The 19,371-nt window shown below is 54.4% G+C and overlaps 6 protein-coding genes across 6 annotated transcripts; 3 read left to right on the top strand and 3 right to left on the bottom strand.

Annotated features, from left to right (window-relative positions):
• Nucleotides 1–525: 525 nt before the first annotated feature.
• BDY24DRAFT_396480 (transcription factor domain-containing protein) lies at nucleotides 526–6,280 on the top strand. Its single transcript, XM_076641447.1, has 23 exons — nucleotides 526–857; nucleotides 1,046–1,068; nucleotides 1,185–1,276; nucleotides 1,431–1,440; nucleotides 1,544–1,606; nucleotides 1,728–1,907; nucleotides 2,018–2,209; nucleotides 2,302–2,410; nucleotides 2,488–2,627; nucleotides 2,717–2,968; nucleotides 3,050–3,124; nucleotides 3,200–3,205; nucleotides 3,280–3,356; nucleotides 3,433–3,467; nucleotides 3,532–3,565; nucleotides 3,637–3,796; nucleotides 3,870–3,896; nucleotides 3,964–4,052; nucleotides 4,130–4,211; nucleotides 4,288–4,532; nucleotides 4,610–4,684; nucleotides 4,770–5,858; nucleotides 5,925–6,280. Exons 1-23 carry the CDS (start codon nucleotides 767–769, stop codon nucleotides 6,007–6,009), a joined length of 3,231 nt encoding a protein of 1,076 aa, XP_076494513.1. The 5' UTR covers nucleotides 526–766; the 3' UTR covers nucleotides 6,010–6,280.
• A 290-nt stretch (nucleotides 6,281–6,570) lies between these two features.
• BDY24DRAFT_417148 (uncharacterized protein) lies at nucleotides 6,571–8,019 on the bottom strand (the record flags this gene model as incomplete). Its single annotated transcript, XM_076643676.1, has 5 exons — nucleotides 6,571–7,287; nucleotides 7,369–7,606; nucleotides 7,679–7,720; nucleotides 7,787–7,852; nucleotides 7,970–8,019. The coding sequence occupies 5 exons, from the start codon at nucleotides 8,017–8,019 to the stop codon at nucleotides 6,571–6,573; spliced, it is 1,113 nt and encodes a 370-aa protein (XP_076494512.1).
• A 774-nt stretch (nucleotides 8,020–8,793) lies between these two features.
• FCF1 (rRNA-processing protein FCF1) lies at nucleotides 8,794–10,819 on the bottom strand. The gene is made up of 9 exons (XM_076641446.1): nucleotides 10,630–10,819; nucleotides 10,492–10,557; nucleotides 9,987–10,135; nucleotides 9,791–9,863; nucleotides 9,652–9,692; nucleotides 9,489–9,559; nucleotides 9,313–9,414; nucleotides 9,040–9,152; nucleotides 8,794–8,917 (listed from the first exon to the last, which is right to left on the bottom strand). Exons 1-8 carry the CDS (start codon nucleotides 10,728–10,730, stop codon nucleotides 9,141–9,143), a joined length of 615 nt encoding a protein of 204 aa, XP_076494511.1. The 5' UTR covers nucleotides 10,731–10,819; the 3' UTR covers nucleotides 8,794–8,917; nucleotides 9,040–9,140.
• On the top strand, nucleotides 10,820–14,995 carry BDY24DRAFT_396469 (WD repeat TAF5 family protein). Its single transcript, XM_076641445.1, has 9 exons — nucleotides 10,820–10,971; nucleotides 11,234–11,866; nucleotides 11,969–12,047; nucleotides 12,125–12,409; nucleotides 12,504–13,403; nucleotides 13,536–13,882; nucleotides 14,004–14,175; nucleotides 14,305–14,719; nucleotides 14,823–14,995. The coding sequence occupies exons 2-9, from the start codon at nucleotides 11,270–11,272 to the stop codon at nucleotides 14,935–14,937; spliced, it is 2,910 nt and encodes a 969-aa protein (XP_076494510.1). The 5' UTR covers nucleotides 10,820–10,971; nucleotides 11,234–11,269; the 3' UTR covers nucleotides 14,938–14,995.
• Nucleotides 14,996–15,167: 172 nt separating this feature from the next.
• Nucleotides 15,168–16,685, bottom strand: BDY24DRAFT_396466 (acetyl-CoA carboxylase biotin carboxyl carrier protein subunit). The gene is given in 7 exon segments (XM_076641444.1): nucleotides 15,168–15,584; nucleotides 15,798–15,936; nucleotides 16,119–16,121; nucleotides 16,140–16,259; nucleotides 16,346–16,368; nucleotides 16,438–16,511; nucleotides 16,586–16,685. The coding sequence occupies 7 exon segments, from the start codon at nucleotides 16,651–16,653 to the stop codon at nucleotides 15,412–15,414; spliced, it is 600 nt and encodes a 199-aa protein (XP_076494509.1). The 5' UTR covers nucleotides 16,654–16,685; the 3' UTR covers nucleotides 15,168–15,411.
• A 752-nt stretch (nucleotides 16,686–17,437) lies between these two features.
• On the top strand, nucleotides 17,438–18,773 carry BDY24DRAFT_443239 (uncharacterized protein). The gene is made up of 3 exons (XM_076644750.1): nucleotides 17,438–17,669; nucleotides 17,737–17,925; nucleotides 18,068–18,773. Exons 1-3 carry the CDS (start codon nucleotides 17,490–17,492, stop codon nucleotides 18,653–18,655), a joined length of 957 nt encoding a protein of 318 aa, XP_076494508.1. The 5' UTR covers nucleotides 17,438–17,489; the 3' UTR covers nucleotides 18,656–18,773.
• Nucleotides 18,774–19,371: the final 598 nt, after the last annotated feature.

Below are 19,371 nucleotides of genomic sequence, written 5' to 3'. Positions count from 1 at the left end.
CGGGAGCTCGTTCACTCCTCTTCTCCCTCCCTCCGTCCTCGAGTTCTCCAACCAGCACCTCTTTGACATGCCTCGAGCTACCCGAGTGCCTCAAAATGCTACCAGGAGAGCTGTGACAGGGGAAGGAAGCAGATCTCAAAGGAAGCGGACGAGCTCGTCTTTCAGCCCTCCTCGACCGAGTTCACCTCCGCACTCTTCCTCTCGCCCTCTTCTTCTCTTCTCCATCTTTTTTGCTCCCTTCCCTCTTCCAACAGTCAAAGATCAAACTAGCAGACTTCACTCGATTCCCTCTTAGAAAACTTCAGTACCTTTTCTTCGATGATCTTGTACTGGTTACGTTTCCACTTCGGCCTTGAGGGCTCTCGTCCCCGTCTTCGAGACGACTTTTTGCTCGTCCTCCTCCCTCCTCCTCCATCACATATATTCGCCAAGGAGTCAAAGGATCAAAACACCCCCTTCCTCCCATCACACTTCCCTGTCCTCGAAAAAAAAAAACGTTCTTACGCGAGAGAGAGAGAGAGAAAGCGCGGCATGAAACGCCATGAAACGCGTGGTCAGCTCCTCGACTCCCCGGAATGAAACCACTTTCTGCCTCTTCTCCTCCCTCTCCTCCCTCCCCTCACCACCACAGAAGGAAATCTTCCTTCCCCTTCCAAAGTCCACCTTCCCCTCCTTACAGCGAGCGACATCGTCTTATCATCGTCCCTCGGTGTCGTCTACCAAACTCTCCGAATCAAAAACCAGCTTTGACAAGTAATCTTCAAGGATGAGCGATAGCGAGGACAACCTTCGAGAGGTGAACCAGGAGGACAGGGAGGAAACTCAGGCGGAGAAGAAGAGGAGAGTGCAGAGAGCTTGTGAGTTACGATCGAGGGTTTCTGCGAGAAGAGGACGAGAGATCGGGGAGGGGAGGGAGGGAGGAGGGAGGGAGGGAAGGGAGCATGTTGAGGTCGGCTTGAACGAGAGAGAAGCTCGTTTAGGCTCTCGTTTCTTCTTGCGGTTCCGCTGATCGTTCGCTTCTTTGGGGGTGTTCGTATCTTCGTAGGTGACATCTGCAGGAAGAAGAAGGTTCGTACTTGCTTATTTCTCTCTCGAAGGGGAGAGATGGAGGGAAGGGAAGATAGAGAAAGTGAAGAGCTCATCCGTCTCATCCCTTCCCTCCCTCTACTCGACTTTCTCTCTAGGTCAAATGCGACGGAGCCTCAAAAGAGAATGGAATCTGCACCAACTGTACAACCTTTCACTTCGACTGTACCTACGTCGAAGTAGCCAAGAAGTGAGTCTGCTAGCAGAGGGAAACTCCATCGAGCGGTGGCCGACCATCGAACTCGACTCGGTCACTCCTTCTCGTCACCGACTCCTTCAGTCCGGACGTCTTTCGCTGATGAAATCTCGCCCTTCTTTCTTGCTCTTGCCATTCTGTGCTGTAGGAGAGGACCTGTGAGTTCCCTGTATGCTTCTGCTTGTCGTCCCTGTCCCTAGCTGACTGACGCTCGTCTTCCTCCCTCCCTCCACCTTCACCCTTCCCTCTCTCCTCCCTCAGCCGAAAGGATACGTGGAATCGGTCGAGAACCGGCTTGAGAGGATGGAGAAGCTTCTTACGAGAGTGAGCTCACCATCTCCTCTCTAACAATTTCTTTCCTTCTCGCTCTTCCAAGTCTCCCTTCGAAGCTCGAAAGCTTCCTCGTCCTGACTCATCCCTCTCTCCTTCCCTCGTCCTCTCCCAGCTCTCTCCCGGATCCGATTTCACATCCGAACTGGGAGCTCGAATTCCAGATCGTGACTCGTTCGATCTCGATGCTCACAGGCAGCTCGAACCTCCTGGAGCGACCCCGATACGAACTCGGAAAACTGGAGGGGAGAGGAACGCGGGAGCCGTCGCGAGTTCGTCGACTTCGACGCATCAGGTTGGCTTCCTTTCCTTTCTTTCGAAGGGTAGATCTATACCAACACAGAGCTAACCTTTTCCTGTACGGGTCTCTTTTTCTCGAACCTCTGCGCTTTCTTCTTCTTTCAGGCGAGTAGGCATTCGTCGCCGAACTGCTCGACTTCCGAGGTCATGAAGCCTTGGACGCAGGACGGACCTCGAGGAGGTTCTGGAGAGTTTGAGGATCCTGAGGAGGACGAGGTCGAGATGTCGTTGCTGAGCTCGCTCAAGCATTTCACGCTCTCGGACGAGGAGGAGGAGAAGAAGGGATTTGTCGGAAAGGTTCGTTGCTTTGCTCGACCGCTTCCTTTCTGTTCCTCTCCTCTCGTCCTGTTTACTGATCCGTTTTTCGTTGTTTCCTCTCTCGTGTATAGTCGTCTGGTCTTCATCTCATCACGTCGATTCGAGACTTCAAGTACCCTACCGCCAGCACCAGCTCGACGGCGGATCCGTTCTTCGAGAGCTTGACTTCATCGCGTCGAAGTGAGTTCACCGACGCTCGTTCTTCGAGGTGACTCGACAAGCCCCGACTGAAAGGTTCTGTTCATTTTGAATTGCAGGGAGGTATTGGAGACGGCCTCCTTGGGAAGATCTGCTCTACAACTTCAACTCCCTCACCTCCCCTTCCCTCTGGCCTCCTCCGGATCTCATCCAACCTCTCGTCGACTCCTACTTCCTTCACACCAACACCTTCCACCCCGTCAGTCCAGTTGATCAAGTCTTCTTTCCTTCAAGCTACCAGCTCTTCTCCTCGCTGACCTCTCTGTCGTCTCTCTTTCCTCTGCCCAGGTCCTCCACCGACCTACCTTCGAACGAGAATTCGCCTCCAGACTCTACGAAACCGACCGATCCTTCGCCGGTCTATGCTTGACCGTTTTCGCTCTCGGGGCTCGATATATCAACGATCCTCGAGTCACCAACGTCAAAGCCGACGACGAACTCGCTCCGTACTCAAAGGGTTGGTGCTTTGTTCAGGAGTTCTTCAACATCTCGAGATCGTGGGGAGATCTGGGTCATCTTCATGGAATTCAGGCTCTGGCGGTGAGCTGATTCCAGTACCTTTCGAAGAGCTCATTGCTCGACTCGATGCTGACTCTGGGTCTTCGTTTCGTCCTTTTTCAGCTCGCTTGTTTGTTCGTTGGAGGTTGCTCGGATCCTACGCTTCACTGGACTTTGATCGGGACTGCCCTTCGAGCTGTGAGTCCTTCGCCTTTATACCATACCTCTCGACCTCAACTGACTCTCATTCGCTCTTGTTTCTTCGACTCGAAGTGCCTTGTAAGTCTCGTCTCTCGACTGGATCCGAGTCGCCTTCTCGACGCTGACCTCGTCTTCCTCTTCTTCTTCGCCAGGACCTTGGTCTTCATCGACGACACGTCGTTCGAGCGATGGCCCCTGATCAGGCTGAGCTTCACAAGCGTGTCTTCTGGTTCGTTCCTTCTCGGGTTCTCGACGCGTCGAAGAAGGAGAGCCTGACGTGTCTATCTTTTCCCCTTCGTCTCCAGGATTCTCTACATTCTCGATCGAATCACAGCTGGCTGTAAGCTACCTTCAAGAACCATCCAGTCCGAGACTCCAAGCTGACCTCTTCTGCTTCCTTTCAGTCCTCGGTCGACCTGTTGGAGTTCACGATGAGGAGTGAGTCTTCCCTCGTCCTTCCTCTTGCCTCACCTCGGTCTGACGCTGCGTTCATCTTCTCTCCTCACTAGCATCGATGTCGACTACCCTCTCGACGTCGACGACGAGTTTTGGGAGTGCGAGGATTCAAGACTCAACTTCAAACAACCTCCCAACAAGCCTGCGAAAACCGCTGCTTTCGTTTCTATGCTGAAGCTACAACAGATCGTTGGTTACTGTCTGAGAACGATCGTGAGCACTCCTCTACTTTGTCGTACTCTCCCTGAGACCTTTCTGATCCCGGCGTTGCGTTCCTTTCTCTCAGTACGCCATCAACAAGAGCAAGATGATGGTTCGTCTCGTCTCTCCCTTCCCGCTTCTCGTGTTCTTCAGGCTGACCGCTTCCTCCTTCCTTGCAGCTCAACTTCAACACCATCGAAGCTCAACAGCACATCGTCGCCGAACTCGACAGTGGACTCAACGCTTGGCTCGATCAGATCCCAAAGCAGTTCGTCCTTGCTCTCCCGCCATCTCGTTCCTCTTCTTTGTTGCGCTCAACTCTTCTCGACTTTTCTTTTCATTCAGCCTCAAATGGGATCCTCACAACCGAAACAACATCTGGTTCCAACAGTCTGCTTACCTCTACTCCACCTACTACACCACCCAGGTAAGTCTCGACCGTTTTCTTGGAAGGAGGTCGAAGAGACGTGACGGCTGATCGTTCTTCCCTCTCTCTCGAACAGATCCTCGTCCACCGACCGTTCATCCCCTCGCCGTCGAAACCTTCGAGAATTGAATTCCCTTCTCTCGCTATCTGCACCAACGCTGCCAGATCCGGAACTCACGTCATCGACGTCGCTCGACATCGAGAGAGCTTCGACGGACTTGAGATGGTCGCCGTCTCTCAGAGCTTCATGTTCGGAGTCGTCCTGCTCATCAACGTCTGGGGTGGGAAGAAGAGTGGATCGATTGGAGATCCTGACATGGCGTGAGTTTCTTTCCTTCCTTCTTCGACGCGTCGAGAGGTCTCGTTCCTGACGTCGCCCTTCCTACTTCGATCCACAGTTTGAAGGACGTTGGGAAGATTGTTGCTCTGGATACTTCGGCTGAGGGGAGGTGGTTGTTTGCTGGGAAGCTCAAGTCAGTCTCCTCGAACGGTCCTTTCGTCCACCGCGTCGAGTCCGACTGACCTCTCCTTCCTCACCTTCCTCTCTCTTCTTTCCAGGGACATTCTGAATGAACTTGCCAGTCAAACGAACGCTTCCATCAATCCTCCCAGAGCTCTCGACGTCTCCAACAAGCGAACTCGAGATGCGGGAGCGATGGAGACCGATCAACCTTCAGGCTCGACCTCGAAGACAACACCCAGTCGAAGGAGGAGCACGACGACGAGGAAACCATCGGCACCAAGTCGAGCATCAGCTCAGCCAGCTTCGGAAGGCTCCCGACCTTCATCGATCCACCACCCCTCCCCAGGAAATTCCAACTTCCACCCGTCCCCTCGAGATTCAGCTCAAGGATCGTCAACGTCGCTCGACAGGGACATCATGAACGAGACCGGAGTCAACCAAATCCCCGTTCCCTCTCCCTTCTTCAGCAACAACACCCAGTTCTCACCCGACGCGCTCGATCAATCGATGGATCCCCTCAACTTCCTTCCCTTGGGTCAGAACACGAACAACCCTTACGGACTCCCTCTTCCTCCTCCTCCTCAAGCTCAGACTCACAACAGCAACTCTCTTCCTCCACCTCCCTCATCCATCAACCCTACAAACTTAGCCGACTTCTTCCCACCGACGAGAGATCCCAACACCCTCGCTCAACAAGCTCAGTTCTTCGCCTTCCTTCAAACCCAGAACCCAAGCCTCCTTACTCCTTCCCAGCAACCCTCTCAACCTCAATCCCAACCACAACAACAGCAGCAGCCACAGCCGAGTCCAATGCCCAATACGATGCAGCAACACGGTCAACTCCCCTTCCCTCACCACCATTCGAACGGAGGATTCGTTCCTGCTCAACAGCAGCAGCAGCTCCTTCAGCAACACCAGCAGCAGCAGCAGCAAAACGTCGCAGGATCGTCGTCGTCGTCGTCGACTTCGCACTCACAGTTTGGGTTCGAGCAAGGGATGGGACTGGAGTTCTTCAACCCGACGCTCGCTCTTTTCGGAGCGGGAGGAGGCCAGAACAACGGGTCTAGTGGGTCAAGCGGAGGAGCTGGGAATGGGAGCGGGCACCTTGGGAGTGGGTCGAGTAGTGGGAACAACGCGGAGGAGACGACGTCAGGGATCTGGGCGGGTGCGCCGAACGGATTTGAGTGAGTCGTGCCGCTGGTCTCTCTCCTCGTCCTTCGAGGTACTAACCCTTCCGTTCGTCTCGCCAGGATCGACGACTGGTCCTCCTACCTCGCTGGGTTCTCAGTCGGAGACGGCCAGCATCAGCAGCACCAACAGCCTCGACAGTCGTAGACTCGTCGTTCTCGTCGTCTTCTTCCTTCTCTCTCGTTTCTTCCCTGGACGCTTTTCGATACGCACTTTTTTTTCTTCTTTCTCTCCGCAACGTTTATGCGTTTCTCCTTTGTAGCAGTCTCCATCTCGTTGCTTCTTCATCTAGACGTTCCTACTCTTCTCACTTCTCTCTGCGTCTCCTCTTTGCGTCGACGCGCGCGTCTCGTCTCGTCTCTTCTCTTTCAGTTCGCCTTCGCTCTGCTTCGCTATTAAAAGCACACTTCCCCCTTTCTGATGCTCGCCTTTGATAGGCCTTTGATAGAGAGAAAGGAAATCACAACATGGGTGGTCGTTACTGCGAGGTGAAAAACAGAGCGAAACGAAGAAGAGAGAGATCGTCCAAGGCAGCGAAAGAAAGGAGATGGAGATGAAGACAGTAGTGGGTTACGACATCTACGCACAGATGGGTAAAACAAAGGAAAGTGTAAAAAAAGCTATGGAAGTTGAAACAGAAGGAGGAAGAGATAGAGAACGAGCAGCAGGGCCAGCCCGTCGGCGCGTTTCGTTTCGTTCCTCAACCCTTTAAAAAGCGTACCCAACCTCCATCTCCTCCCTTCCCTTCCTCGCACCCAATTCCATCATCACAAAACTTCCTTCCTCACTCGCACTACTCCTCCCCTTGGCCTGACCATGCCCCTCACTGCTGCCTCTCCCGCTGGCGCTCGACGACGTCCTTGACACCCTGGCCGAATTCGAGTTCGAGATCGATCCTCCCCAAGCCGACGCAGCTGAACCTCCATGTCCCGTTGAGCTCTTACTCCCAGCTCTCTTCCTTCCCCTCCCAGTACTGCTGGCTTTCGCATCCTCGGCCGTGGCGACGACCTGAGGAGCTCCTTGGTACTCTGCGAAGGGGTCTTCACGAGCTAGTTGGCAAGGAGAGGGAGGGACGGGGAGTTGGGTTGTTGAAGAGACGGCGAGGTGGGCTGAGGAGGCGGAGGGGTTGTAGAGAGAGGTTTGGGAGCCCGGGGAGGAGTAGATGGTGGTGTTCGGGATGGAGAGGCTTGAGAGGGAAGGGTAGTGATGAGATTGAGGAGACTGGATGTAGAGTTGAGGTGAAGAGATGGGCGTGGGGGAATCGAAGGTGGGTTGGATCGAGGTTCGGTAGGACGAGAAGGGAGCGGGAGAGGAGGGAGTCAGACGCGGAGGAGGGAAGTTGGTGGAAGTGTTGAGAGGAGGAGGTGGGGAGGGTTGGAAAGTTTGCGACGGGTCGATGAAGTAGGAAGTGGCCTTGGGTTCATGCTGGTTCATTCGAAACAAACCAGAACAAGTCAGCGGAGAAATTCTCGCGGCGGAGGAAGAATAGCAGACGACGCGACTCACCGACTCTCCTCCCTCTTTCCAACCCAACGAATCCTGACTCCCTGAATCACTCGTTCTTCCTCCTTCCACCCCTCCTCCTCCTTGCCTAGCAAGGAAAGAACTCTGTCGCTCGTACTGGAACTGAAGAGGCAGACCAGCTGCTCTCTTTCTCCGCAGGAGCCAAAGCAAGATGAGGAAGAAAACGATTGAGAGAACGATTCCGCCGACGACTGCTGAGATGATGATCACTAGGAGGGATCTGAGGGAAAGGAAAACATGATTGTGAGCGAGGAAATGAAGGGGAGAGAGTGAGAACAGAAGTGCAACGAACTTGGTGGAAGGAGAAGGAGTCGAAGTTGCGGAAGCGGACTCGCTGTGAGTAAAGTACAGCAAGAGTCAGGTCGAGCTCAACAAAACTGTCGAGGGAGAAGCGACTCACGGGACGAAGATCACAAGCTGAGTTGCGGTCGATGAGATCAGAGTGCTTGCGGAAGGAAGAATGAGCCTGAGGAGAGAAGAACAACGGAAAAGGAAGGAAGGTGATCAGCTCAGCTCGTCCCTCCCTTGCCTTCCTCCTTTCCCTCCCCTCCCACCCTCTTCGCTCGCAAAATCATGAACTCACTGATCCGTACCAGACGCCAGCACATCAACGTTCGTAGTATCATCGCTCATCCTCCGGAGAGTCGTCCAAAAAGAAGAGAGAAGAGAAGGAAGGAGAGAGAGATTGTCGTCGAGCTCAGCCGCGACTTGGACTTCTTCGAAGGACCGGTTGGATTTTACTGCGATGGGTAGGGTGAGGAAGTCCAAAACGAAAACAAAGAGTGGAAAAGGAGCGTGTGGTATGGGAGTTTGGGGTTAGGACCAGAATCAAAGGGAAGGAAAGAGGAGAGCGCAAAGAAAGACGCGTTTCAGGGGCCGAGGAGGCTCTCTGCTCAGGGGGTGAGAGAGAGGGACGATAAATGAAGGGGAGAGGAGGTGGGCTCGAGGAAAAAAAAAGAGAGAGAGAGAGGTGGTGTAGGGTTACAGATTGAAGACGTACCTGGCGACGAGGGAGGGAGGGTGAGAGGAAGGACACAGGCGGAAAGAGGCTGGTGGGTCGAGCGACGCGTCCCTGCTCGACGCAGTGTGGATCTTGCGGAACGAGGAAACCGCGTGCTGGCTAGCTGCAGTCTCTGAGCATAGCTCCTATTTATGTAGGGGAATTGTTTGGAAACAAGGACCGATCAGCTCTGGCACGCTCGATCCTCAACGAAGCTCGAGGATTCGAAAAGGTCCAAGCTCGAACGCGTCGCTGAACTCACTCTTTTCAACTGTTTGATGTCGTCAGTCTGTTCTGTGCCTCAGATATCGTAGAAACCGTTTCGGTAGTCAGCCTGCGAGTCGTGTACCAGCAACGAAAGTACTGGAAATTCGAGCCTCTCGAGTTTGCGACCTGTTCATCCTTTCGTGCCGCTCCCTTTCCCACCCTCCCCTGCCAGGTGGATGTCAAAAAGTGTTGATATGTAAGCGAGTGAGCGAGCGAGGGAGACGTAAATCGATAGTACTAAAAGTAAAAGTGGGGCGTGACGGACTGAGGTTCCGAGAACGAAGTGACAGTGCGGGAGAGGAAGAAGGAAAGAGGTCAGCGAACGAAAAGAGGACGGAGAAAGAAAGGGCAAGAAGAAGGGGCAAGAAGAAGGCGACTCGACTCACGCAAAATAACAGAAGCGAAGGAGAAGAAGTATCGACCCCCCTGAGGGCGAAGCGAAGGGCCGACGAAGTGAAGAGACAAAGCGAGAGAAAACAAGGAGAACCTAGTTGGCGGCCTGAAAAGAGAGAGGGAGAAGAGAGAGAAGGAGAACGAGAAAGTCAGCATGTGAGTCGTAGGCCGAGAAGGCAGTGAACGAAAAAAAACGTGGGATGGCGAGCTGTTGGTGGGAAGGCAACGACGCGTCGCAACGAGGCGAAAGGGAAAGTAGAACTCACTCCTCCGTCCGGCAGCCTCTCAACCTGGTACCTCCGACTGACGATGTACATCAGAGGCACTCCGGGAACCTTCCTGATTCGACGACGAAGATCTCGATCACACTGCGAGGAAAGAAACGAAGAAACGAAGGAGGTGAGCGGGAGGCTTGAATGAGACGCGGAGGGAGAGAACGCACGGTAGCGACAACGTAACATTTCGAGACGGTGACTCGTTGGACGAGGCAGTCATCGGCGTAGTTTCCCTGGTCTGTGAGAGGAGAGAGACAGGAGATGTGAGCATGAGAGGCGGGAGGAGGAAGGACGCGCGACGGAGGAGGAAAGGAGGGAGAGGAGACGAACGAGAACAAGGGAGTCGCTCAAATCGAGGGTCACGAGCAATCCTGGAAGAGAAAAAGGAAGCAGCGGTGAATAGCATCTGGTCAGCATCGGAGAAACGACTCAACGAGACGCGAAGGCGAACGGGGAGAGCTGCACGAACTTCAAAGCCATCCTGTACTTAGGTCCGAGCTTCTCCAACTCAGCCATGACACAGTCGGTGATCGTAGGAATGCCTGAAACGTCAAACACAAGTGAGCAAAAGCGCGGGCTCATCAGCTCTGAATCGAGAACATGTGGAAGGGCTGAACTCGATTCGAGCTCAACGAGAAGGCGAGCTTAAGAGCAAACGGACTCACACTTGGCAAACAAACAATCCATCATTCCCTGCACCAGCTCGAGCTTGTTCTGGAGGGAGTGGTTGATGAAATTTGTATCTACGAGAACGCGGTAGGGAGGGCCGAGGGAAGGGTTGTGGGAGAGGAAGAGGGAGGTGGAGGGTTGGGGACTGGGAGGTGGGAGAAGAGGGCAAGAAAAGGGTTAGCTCGATGCGATTTGAGTGAGCTCGCATAAGAGAGAGTGTATAGCGAAACGAGATGCTCTAGTACTCCGGGCTCTCTATCGAGAAAGGGAGCTTTCGAAGTGGGAGGGAGAGAAGGGAAGTCGACGACCTCGCCACCCTCTTCTCCCTCTCCTTCTCCTTCCTCCGAGCTATATGCTTCCCTACAAACTGACCCAAGCCGACTCTATACTCTTCGCAAGCAGGTCTTACTTCGTACACACCCAGCAAAGACCCTCTCTCAAGCCCTCCTCGCTCGTCCTACGACCTCTCGCGAAAATGTTGAGCTCGAAGCAGAAACTCACACATGCTTGACGGCCGCTGCCTTCTCGTCCGCAATCTTTTTAGCAGCCTTCTCAGCGTTGGCTTTCCTGTATATATACAAACGAGATTGTCAGGGACTTGTAAAAGCTCAAAAGAAAGTTGAGCCGGGAGGAACTGACAGTCTAGGGTCTGCAGGGTTGATCATCCTCTTGACCGCTCCGAACGCTCTCGTCTTCCTCGCCTTCGATCCTCCGCTTCCTCCGTTCTTGGATTTGGCCATATCTGCTTTAGAGTCTGGTGGTGGTGGTGGAGAAAGGACAGAAGGGGTGAGAGGTGAGAGGGGGAGAGAGGGTGAGAGTTGGAGGAGAGGACGGGGAGGGAAACTTCAAAATGAGAACGCGGAGTCCAGACCGTCGACTTGACCTCAAGCTTCCACTACAGAAACGAACGAGTTTCCTGAAATCTTATCCAGTTCGGACTAGGAGATCGAGTTCTATACATCCACCAGGGAATACATCGACGTGAGTTCTCTTTTCAGTCTCGGGAGAGGAGGATGGAAGGAGAGGGAGCCGAAGGGTCGAGCGATGGAGTTGAGCTCGTCTCTCTTCTCCCTTCTCCTTCCATCCGAGCTTCCTCGATTCTCCGGCATCGATTTTTCAGCGGTATATACCGATCGATCATCTTGGATCGCCGTCCCTTGATTTCGGCTCCGAAACACTTCCCGTTCGCGACAAAATGAGCTCAAGAGCTGACCTCCTCCTTCCTTCCCTCCTCGTCTTCTAGCTCGACCACTTCGATCCCCTCTTCCCCTCTCCTACTATGGCTCCCACCCCACCTCCCCTCTCTGAATCGGATCCCGCCTACAACGACGTCGTCCTCGCTTTCCTCAAACGACGAGGTTACTCTCGAGCCGAGGAAGCTCTTCGGAAGGAAATCGAGGGCAAGAACCAACCAGCAGCAGCGGCTTCACCAGGAGAGGGATCAACAGCAGCAGGAACTTCTACAGGAGCAGGAGCAGCTGCGGGAGGAGCAGGCGGAGCATCTACTCCAGTAACAGGAGGAGCAGCAGCTGCTTCCAACACGGTCAACCTCCCTACTCTCGTCCAACGATCCTCCAACGTTCCTCAACAACGAGCGACCGGTCCTCCTCTCGCCAACGGTCAAACTCCCCCAGACGCTCACGTCGTTTTCAACTATCTCCTCCAAACCTTACCACCAGCTTCCTTGCACGCTCTAGGTCTCACAGCAACAGCAGCAGCCAACGCTCAGGCAGAGAAGGAGAGGAAGGCAGCCAACGGAGGAACTGGACCTGGAGGAGTCGCTGGGAATATAGTCAAAGTGCTGGAACCTATGGAGAGGGTAGTAGGGTACGAAGGGTTGAAGAGATGGGTAGAGAGTGGGCTGGAAGGTTGGAAGGTCAGCTCGAGAGCGGAGGAAGGGAAGGAGGAGGTGTTGAGCTCGAGCTGACCTCGTTTTCCTTTTCTTCCTTTCCCTCTTTGTTTCTTCTTCCTTTTTCAGGCCGAGTTGAGGCATCTCCTCTTCCCTGTCTTCGTTCACACTTTCCTCGATCTCGTAGCTACCGGTTTCCCTGCAGCAGGTTCGTATCTCTCTCCCTGATCGCGTCTCCTCCCTTCCTCGTTCCTGACCTCCTCTCTCGCCTTCATCCTTCCCCAGCTCGAGCCTTCTTCCGAAACCACTCTCCGCCCCTCCGAGCTCTTCACTCTTCACCGCTCTCTACGCTCTCCGCTATCTCCTCCCCAACGCACATCGCCAATTCTCCTCTCGCTCGTCGGTTCCGATCCGAGAAGTACGTCGTTCGAATGTCTAGAGGTGGCTTCGGACTGCTCGTTGGATGGATCAGTTCGGGAGGAGTGGAGGGAGAGTGGGAAGGAGGGAACAAGTTTGAGAGAGGGAAGGAGGCGGTGAGAGGGGTGGTGAATGAGCGGATCTTGGTGGATGGTGAGTCTTGATCGAGTCGCTTCTCCTCGTTTTCTCCTCCTCTTTATCAATGCTCTGATAAATCTTACTCGCCGCTCCTTCACATCTCTCCCAGTCGCCGAATCAACCAAGCCCATCTCCTCCCTTGCTCTCCTCACCGAAACAGGTCTTCTCGCCTCTCACCTCCCCAATCGACCTCCAGGTCCCACCGCCAAACCCTCCCCTTCAGCTTTCAACGATTCTCAGCCTCCTCTCAAACTCGGTATCCCTCTCTTGTCTCAGAAGCTAGCCGAGGAAGTCACGAAGGTCATCAAAGCCGAGGACGCGTCCAACGCTCCTCCTCCTCCTCCTCCCGCCGCCGTCGTTCCCAGCCCTCCAGGTCCCGACGGAGCAGCTGCTCCTCCTCCTCCAGCAGGAGCGGATGGAACCCCAGCAGCACCAACAGCAGCTTCGTCATCGTCGGCAACAGCGATGGACGTGGACCCTTCAGCACCAGCTCCAGCTGCACCAGCCGCCGAAGGAGCAGCTTCAACCTCAGCAACCCCAGCCGTTCCACCTCCATCCAACCTCCCTCCGCCACCTCCACCCCTAGGTCTCGACGTCCCTCTCTCCGATCCAACCCTCCTCATGCCATCCGACTCAGACCTCATCCCCTTACCTCAAAACTTCCGAACCTTCGACGTCAAACGAGAAGTCTCCAAAATCCTCGACTCTCGCAAACGGATCCGACTCGGCCCTACCTCCTCCACCTCCTCTGCCGACGGATCCTCCTACGGTCTTTCAGCCTCGGGAGCAGCTTGGGAAGGGGAAGGAGTCGAAGGAAGAGTTGTGCTGCCTTCGGTGTGCGCGTATACGTTCCATGACAACGGGGAGGGAGTGACGAGCACGAGGTTCTCGGACGATATGAGCTTGTTGGCTGCTGGGAGCGAGGAGAGTGTGGTGAGGGTTTGGAGCTTGAAAGGGGAGAGGTTGAGAGGGTTGAGGAGTGATTACGAGGCGGGGAGTGTGAAGGATGGTGAGTCCTGTCTGCTCGATCTCGGCGAAGAAAGGCGCGTCGAAACAAGACTGATCGTTTCTTTCTCTTCCTCGTTTCTTTACCTACTTCTTTCTCCTTCACCTATTCCTTTGCCTTTCCTTGCTCCCACAGCGTCCTCCCTCAAGAAAATCCGAGAGAAACCCGGCTCTCCCATGCGGAAACTCATCGGTCACTCCGGACCCGTCTACTCCCTCTCCTTCTCCCCTCTCACCGGTTCCTCCGCTCCTCCCAAACATCTCCTCTCCTCCTCCCAAGATGGTTCCGTCCGTCTATGGTCCCTCGAATCGTTCTCGGCTCTCGCTGCCTACAAGGGTCATCAGGAACCGGTCTGGGACGTCGAGTGGGGACCGATGGGAGTCTACTTTGCGACGGGGAGCAGGGATAGGACAGCTAGGATCTGGGGAACGGAGAGGAGCGGAGCGTTGAGGATTATGGTGGGACATCTGGGGGATGTTGAGGTGAGTTTCTCTTTCTGCGTCGGAGGGAAGCGAGGGGATGAGACGACGAGGAGAGGACGCGATTGACCAGTTGTTTCTTCTCTCTTTCGTTCGTCTTCGATTATTTATCTCATTCTCGCAGTGCGTCAAGTTCCACCCTAACTCGCTCTACCTCGCCACCGGATCAGCCGATCGGACCTGTCGACTCTGGGACATCCAACGAGGAGCCTGCGTTCGTCTTTTCGTCGGTCACCACGACAACGCCGTTTCTTCCCTCGCTATATCTCCAGACGGCAGATATCTCGCGTCCGCAGGTGAGTCTCTACTTCCTCTTTTTCGACCCTTCCTCCTACTGGGTCCTCCCAATTCCGCGTCGCGTCCCAACGCGTCTTCTCCGAACCCGTCCCTGACTCCCTTCCTTCCTTCCCTTCCTTACCTCGCAGCCGAAGACTACACCATCAACCTTTGGGATCTCGGTTCATCCCGTCTCATCAAGAAAATGTCCGGCCACACCTCCACCATCAACTCCCTCGCCTTCTCGTCGGAATCCGCCCTCCTCGTCTCAGGTTCAGCAGACTGCACCGTTCGAGTTTGGGACGTCAAATCCGCCGAGACGGAGGGGACGATCGTCTCCCTGAACGGAGGTGCTGGGACGGGAGCTGGAGTCGGTGGGACGAAAGCTGGAGAGGGGAAGGAGAACGAGAAGGAGAAGAACGTTCCTGGACCTGTTGTCGGAGGAGTTGGGACGGAGAAGGGAGAGTTGCCGATGGGGGTGGGGCTGGGGAAGAAGGAGGGTGGAGTTGGGGGTAGAGAGGTGACGATGCGGAAGGGAATTTTGGGTGGGATGGAGAGGAGGTGGTGAGTCGATCTTTTTTCGTTCTTCGTTCTTCCTTCCTCGTTCTCGCTCTCGCTGACTCGCTGCTCCTTCTTCTCTTGCGTCGTCTTCGTCGTGAATTCGCAGTCCTTCGCTGTTGACGACCTTCCCAACGAAACGAACCCCGATCCTCAACGTTCAGTTCACCCCGAGGAATCTGTGCATGGTCGCTGGGGTTTTCTCGCCGTTCGATAAACACTAGTGTTTCGTCTCTCTCTCTCTCTCTCTCTCTCTCTCTCTCTCTCTCTCTCTCTCTCTCTTGTTATGTGTCCACGCTTTGGGTTTCGATTTGTTTGTGTTTTCGAGATGGTCGATGATTGTGAAAATGAAACGGAAGGAGACGCGATGAGACGAAAGAGAAGCCAAACGAAGAAGCGGACGTGAATTCGACCTGGCGAATGAAAGGCGACCGACGGGGACTCAAAAAGGAGATACCTCGAGTACTAGAGTGGTGAAAAGGGCATCGTTACGATTCGTAAAGTAGGGGAAACCCAAGTCGACGCGTCGAGTTGCGCCGCTCTCCCTCCCATCCCCGTCCTCCGTCCCTTCCCCAGAACCAACTAGACTGAACAACATGCTTCCAACATACACACACTCTCTTCGACCAAGATTAACCTAGCTCCTCTCCTTCCCTCCCTCCCGTTCCGCCCACAAAAACCAACTTCAACCCTCAGAGTCAATCCTCCTTCTTCCTCTCCTCCCCATCCGGCTCTTTCGAGAACGGGTCTTCCTCCACCTCCTCCTCTACCTCTACCTCCTCCTCAAACTCAGCCTCTTCTTCCTCCTCTTCTTCGTCGAGAAGATCCTCCTCGTCTTGTTCCTCGGCTGTCAGGGGAGGGAGATCGTCGTCTTGGAAGTGTGAGAGACGAGAGGGAGGGAGACAGGCGGAGGGAGGGAGGGAGGGAGAGAAGGAAAGAAAGAGTCAGCGGAAAAGCTCTGAGGTTTCGTTTCGATCCAGAACTCAAGTAACAACACCACGCCTTCCCAGTTCTCCAAGAGACCTTCCTACCTCGCAACCAAACCCATCGAAGAGAGAGAGAGAGAGAGAGCTCGAACACTCACAAGACCCGTCGTTCTCGTCGTCTTCGTCCTCCTGCTGAAGCACAAAGAGATCCTCCCCTATATCGATTTCATCCCCGTCGGCGAAAAGAACCCTCTGGATGTTGCCGCTGCAGGGAGCGACGATCTCGGTTCGGATGGTCTAGAACGAAAGTAGGAGGAAGGGGGGGGAGGGGAGGGTGAGCTCGAGTTCGATTGAATCTCCTTCCGAGACGAGGACTAAAGAAAGGTTCGGGAGGGAGGGAAACGTACGTGTTCGATATACCTGTGAGATCCAAGCGAGTAACCAGTCAGCTGAGAGTCTCGAAAGACTCGAGAGCGAGCGTGAAGAGAGAGAGACAGAACTTCGACGCACCCAAGCACCTCGCCTTCCTCCACCCGATCTCCTATCCGCTTATCCGTGATCTCCGTGATGGTGTGGGTCCCAACTTCGTCTGGTTCTTCGGAGCCGTCGAGGGAGAGATGCTGATCACGAACAAAAGTCAGTTTCAAGGAAGAGGAAGAAGGGAAGGGAGGTGAGGAAGGTGAGCTCGGAACGAAAGGAGACGAACGATGAGGGTTTGGACGCTTGAGCCTGTGAGTAACAGAAAGAAACGCTTAGGATGAATGGTTTTAACGACATAAGAGAAGAAAGGCTACTGACGACTTGAAACTCCAGTGTAGGATCGGGAGAGAGCACTGGAGGAAGCGAGGAGGGGGAGGAGGGAAGGTCGGAAGCTGAACGAACGAACGGACGGAAGGAGCGGTGAGCTTCGTTCGTCGAGAAAGACTGAGAGGACGGAAGAACGCACGAAGTAGAAGAGGGGGAGGATGAGAGGAGGATCCTAGCGAGAGGTCTGGCGAGTGAACGGGAGAACATGGTCTAGGAGAAGAGGGAGATGGAGGTTGAAGGGGAAGGAAGGACGTTCGAGCTCACCTCTTCGTTGCAAGAGACAGCCCGCAGAGGCTGAAATTGAGCCCACTTTTTTTTGCTTCGTCTGTTTTTGAGCTCTAGTGATTCTTGCTCCTTGCTGAAGAAGTCCGTTCCATGCGAAATACCATGGGGTTTGGGGAGGGGAAGAAGAAACAGGACGAGGATGAAGAGGGCGAGACGATCGAGGAAGCGTTTCGTTCTGTCCTTCCTGGTCCGCTACCAGACATTTTGGAGGTGTTCTAGATCTAGAATCAGAAGGGCTATACACTGCTTGGCCTCTGTAGCTGTATCAGACGGAGCTTTATCGCTCGAGCGACGACTTCAGCCCAACCGCGACGCGACTTTTCCCTCTCGACTTCAGCATCGCTTTCCATTTGTCGAGAAGCTTCGGCATCAGTCTCTCTACTCTGAATCCATCTATACTTCACCGGCGGCCTCGAGCCAAGTCACGGAGGCTCCAAGGGAGGGAGGAGGGAAGGGAGGAAAGCCTCGACGAAGAGGAGAAGAAGATGTTCGTCGCTGGAAGCCTCCTTCGCCTCGACAGACAGTCTAGCTTTTTTTTCGTTCGCTCTACCTGGAACAGAAGTGGGTTCATCCTCAAGAAAAAGGCGTTCAAAAAGTGCCCGATGTGGTTGAGGAGGAACGAAGAGAGAGGGAGGTCAGCCTTCCAAATGAAACTTCGCGAGCTCAACTTTCGGACCTCCTTCCCTCCTCTTTTTTCAGACCTCAACACCCACCACACCCCCAAGCAGCTCCACCTTCTTATAGATAGGCACCTCGGAATGTCCTTCTCTTCCGCCATTTCTCGAATCGCTCGTCCTTTGGTCGTCGGTCGACAGCTCCTCTCCTCCTCTTCCCTCCTTCCCTCCTCCTCCTCCTCTTCGTCGTCCTCCTGCTCTTCGCTCCCTCGCTCGTTCTCAACCTCGACTCCAACAGCCTCCGAGGACAGCACCTATGGATTTGTTAGTCTATATCCCGTCCCAGATCTTGAGCTCTCCTCGCTGAGTTTTTGCTTCTTCTTGCCTTCAGTCCAACGACTCTCCTTCCTCCTCCTCCTCCTCCTCTCGTCCCTTGCACCAACGTCGAACTCCTTCTCCTTCTCGCTCCTCCTCTCGCTCACCACCATCGAACTTGAGATCCCGTCCTGTAGGTCTGAGTCCGAAGAACCAAGCTCGATCCGACCAGAAACAGGCGGAGGGAACGTACGGACTTTCAGAGGTGAGCTCGACTTTCCTTCCTTCTTTCTCTTTCTCTTTCTCTCTCTCTCTCTCTCTCTCTCATTCTTCTCACTCTCCCCTAACTCCTTTTTATTTTTCCACTTCTACCTATCTCGTCGTGTGCCGTCGCTTCTCTCTCGCAGCCGCTCTCCCCCTCCTCAACCACCTTCCTCTCCCCGACCTCCCTCCCCTCCGTCCTCTCCCCTCCTCCCCTCCCTCAACGCCTCTCGTTAACCCTCCCAACCTTGAGCTGGTTCGAAACCCTCTCGTACCCCAACTGGCATCGACTCCTGCACACCTTGGACCCTCCAACTCGACTCGACTACCAAAGGAAATACAAATATCTCAAACGAGCTTTAACGAAACCCTCGTTGGAGATGAAGGAGCACTACCTCTCTCTAGCCACAGAGCTCCTCAACAGGGAGGACGAACGGGCTACTGGAAAAGGGGCTCTGAGGATCGAGGGTCCCAAAAGGGATAAGAAGGACGGAGGAGAGTTCTTCAAATCTGTCAACGTCTTCAAGAACAAGGATTATAGAGGCGGGGTTTCCCCAGCGGAGTGGTTCTTGCTGAGCGAGCAGGAGAAGGAGGTCCAGAGGCAAGAGGCGAGGGAGAGGTTGGTGAGGGAGACGCCGGAGGAGGGAGGGGAGAGGGAGGAGTTGCTGAGGAGGTTGGAGGAGATGGATAGGGGGAAGGAGGAGAGGAGGAGGAGGAGGGAGGGGAAGGAGTAGAGCTGGTTTTGGTTTGAAGGGGTGTGTGTCGCGTTATTTTGTATGCGTCGGGAGGGTCGCATTAGGCAATCTCTATGTTTGTTTGATGCTGGAATCGATCATGGTTCGCTTTCGAAAACCTCTCTTCGCTGCTTCGTTTCGTTTTCGATCGAAAGCTCGGACGCGTCGTTCGTCGTCGTCCTTCCCTGAAGACGTCGCACGGGGGCGCTCGTTCTGCCCTCCTCTCCGTCCACCTAAGACTTCTCGATGGGCTAAGATGTCGGAGACGAGAACTGAGAGAATCTCAAAGAGGCGTTCACCACTTGAGAGCGTCCGAGGGTCGTTCGGAAGTGAGCAACTGTGGGTCAGCCAGCTAGAACGAGGAGAAATATCGCCGTCGGATCTCGATGCGCTCCCGGAGAGGCGGGAAGCTAGGCACAAAAAAAAAAGCAGCGATATCAATCCAAACAGGGAAGCAGGGTTGACGTTGAAAGGAGGGAGGGAGGGAGAGAGAGAAGCAAGAAGTCGGGTCGACGCGTCGTTTCTTCTTGCCTTTCTGTTCTTGCTCTCCATTGTCTAGACTAACGCTTCGAGCTCACTCCTGTTTTCCTTTTCTTTCTCAACCTCCAACACTTTAACTAAGCTCGTTAACCAAAGTCGTATTTCACTTCAAAACACACACAAAGGAAAGGAAAGGGCAGCCCAGCTCGACTCGACTCGAGCACGCACACCTCAAA

The sequence above is a fragment of the Mrakia frigida genome (genome assembly GCF_051309035.1).
Source record: "Mrakia frigida strain ATCC 22029 unplaced genomic scaffold BDY24scaffold_26, whole genome shotgun sequence".
NCBI lineage: Eukaryota > Fungi > Basidiomycota > Tremellomycetes > Cystofilobasidiales > Mrakiaceae > Mrakia > Mrakia frigida.
The sequence above is the reverse complement of the archived record's forward strand: the minus strand, read 5'-3'. Positions and strand labels throughout refer to the sequence as shown.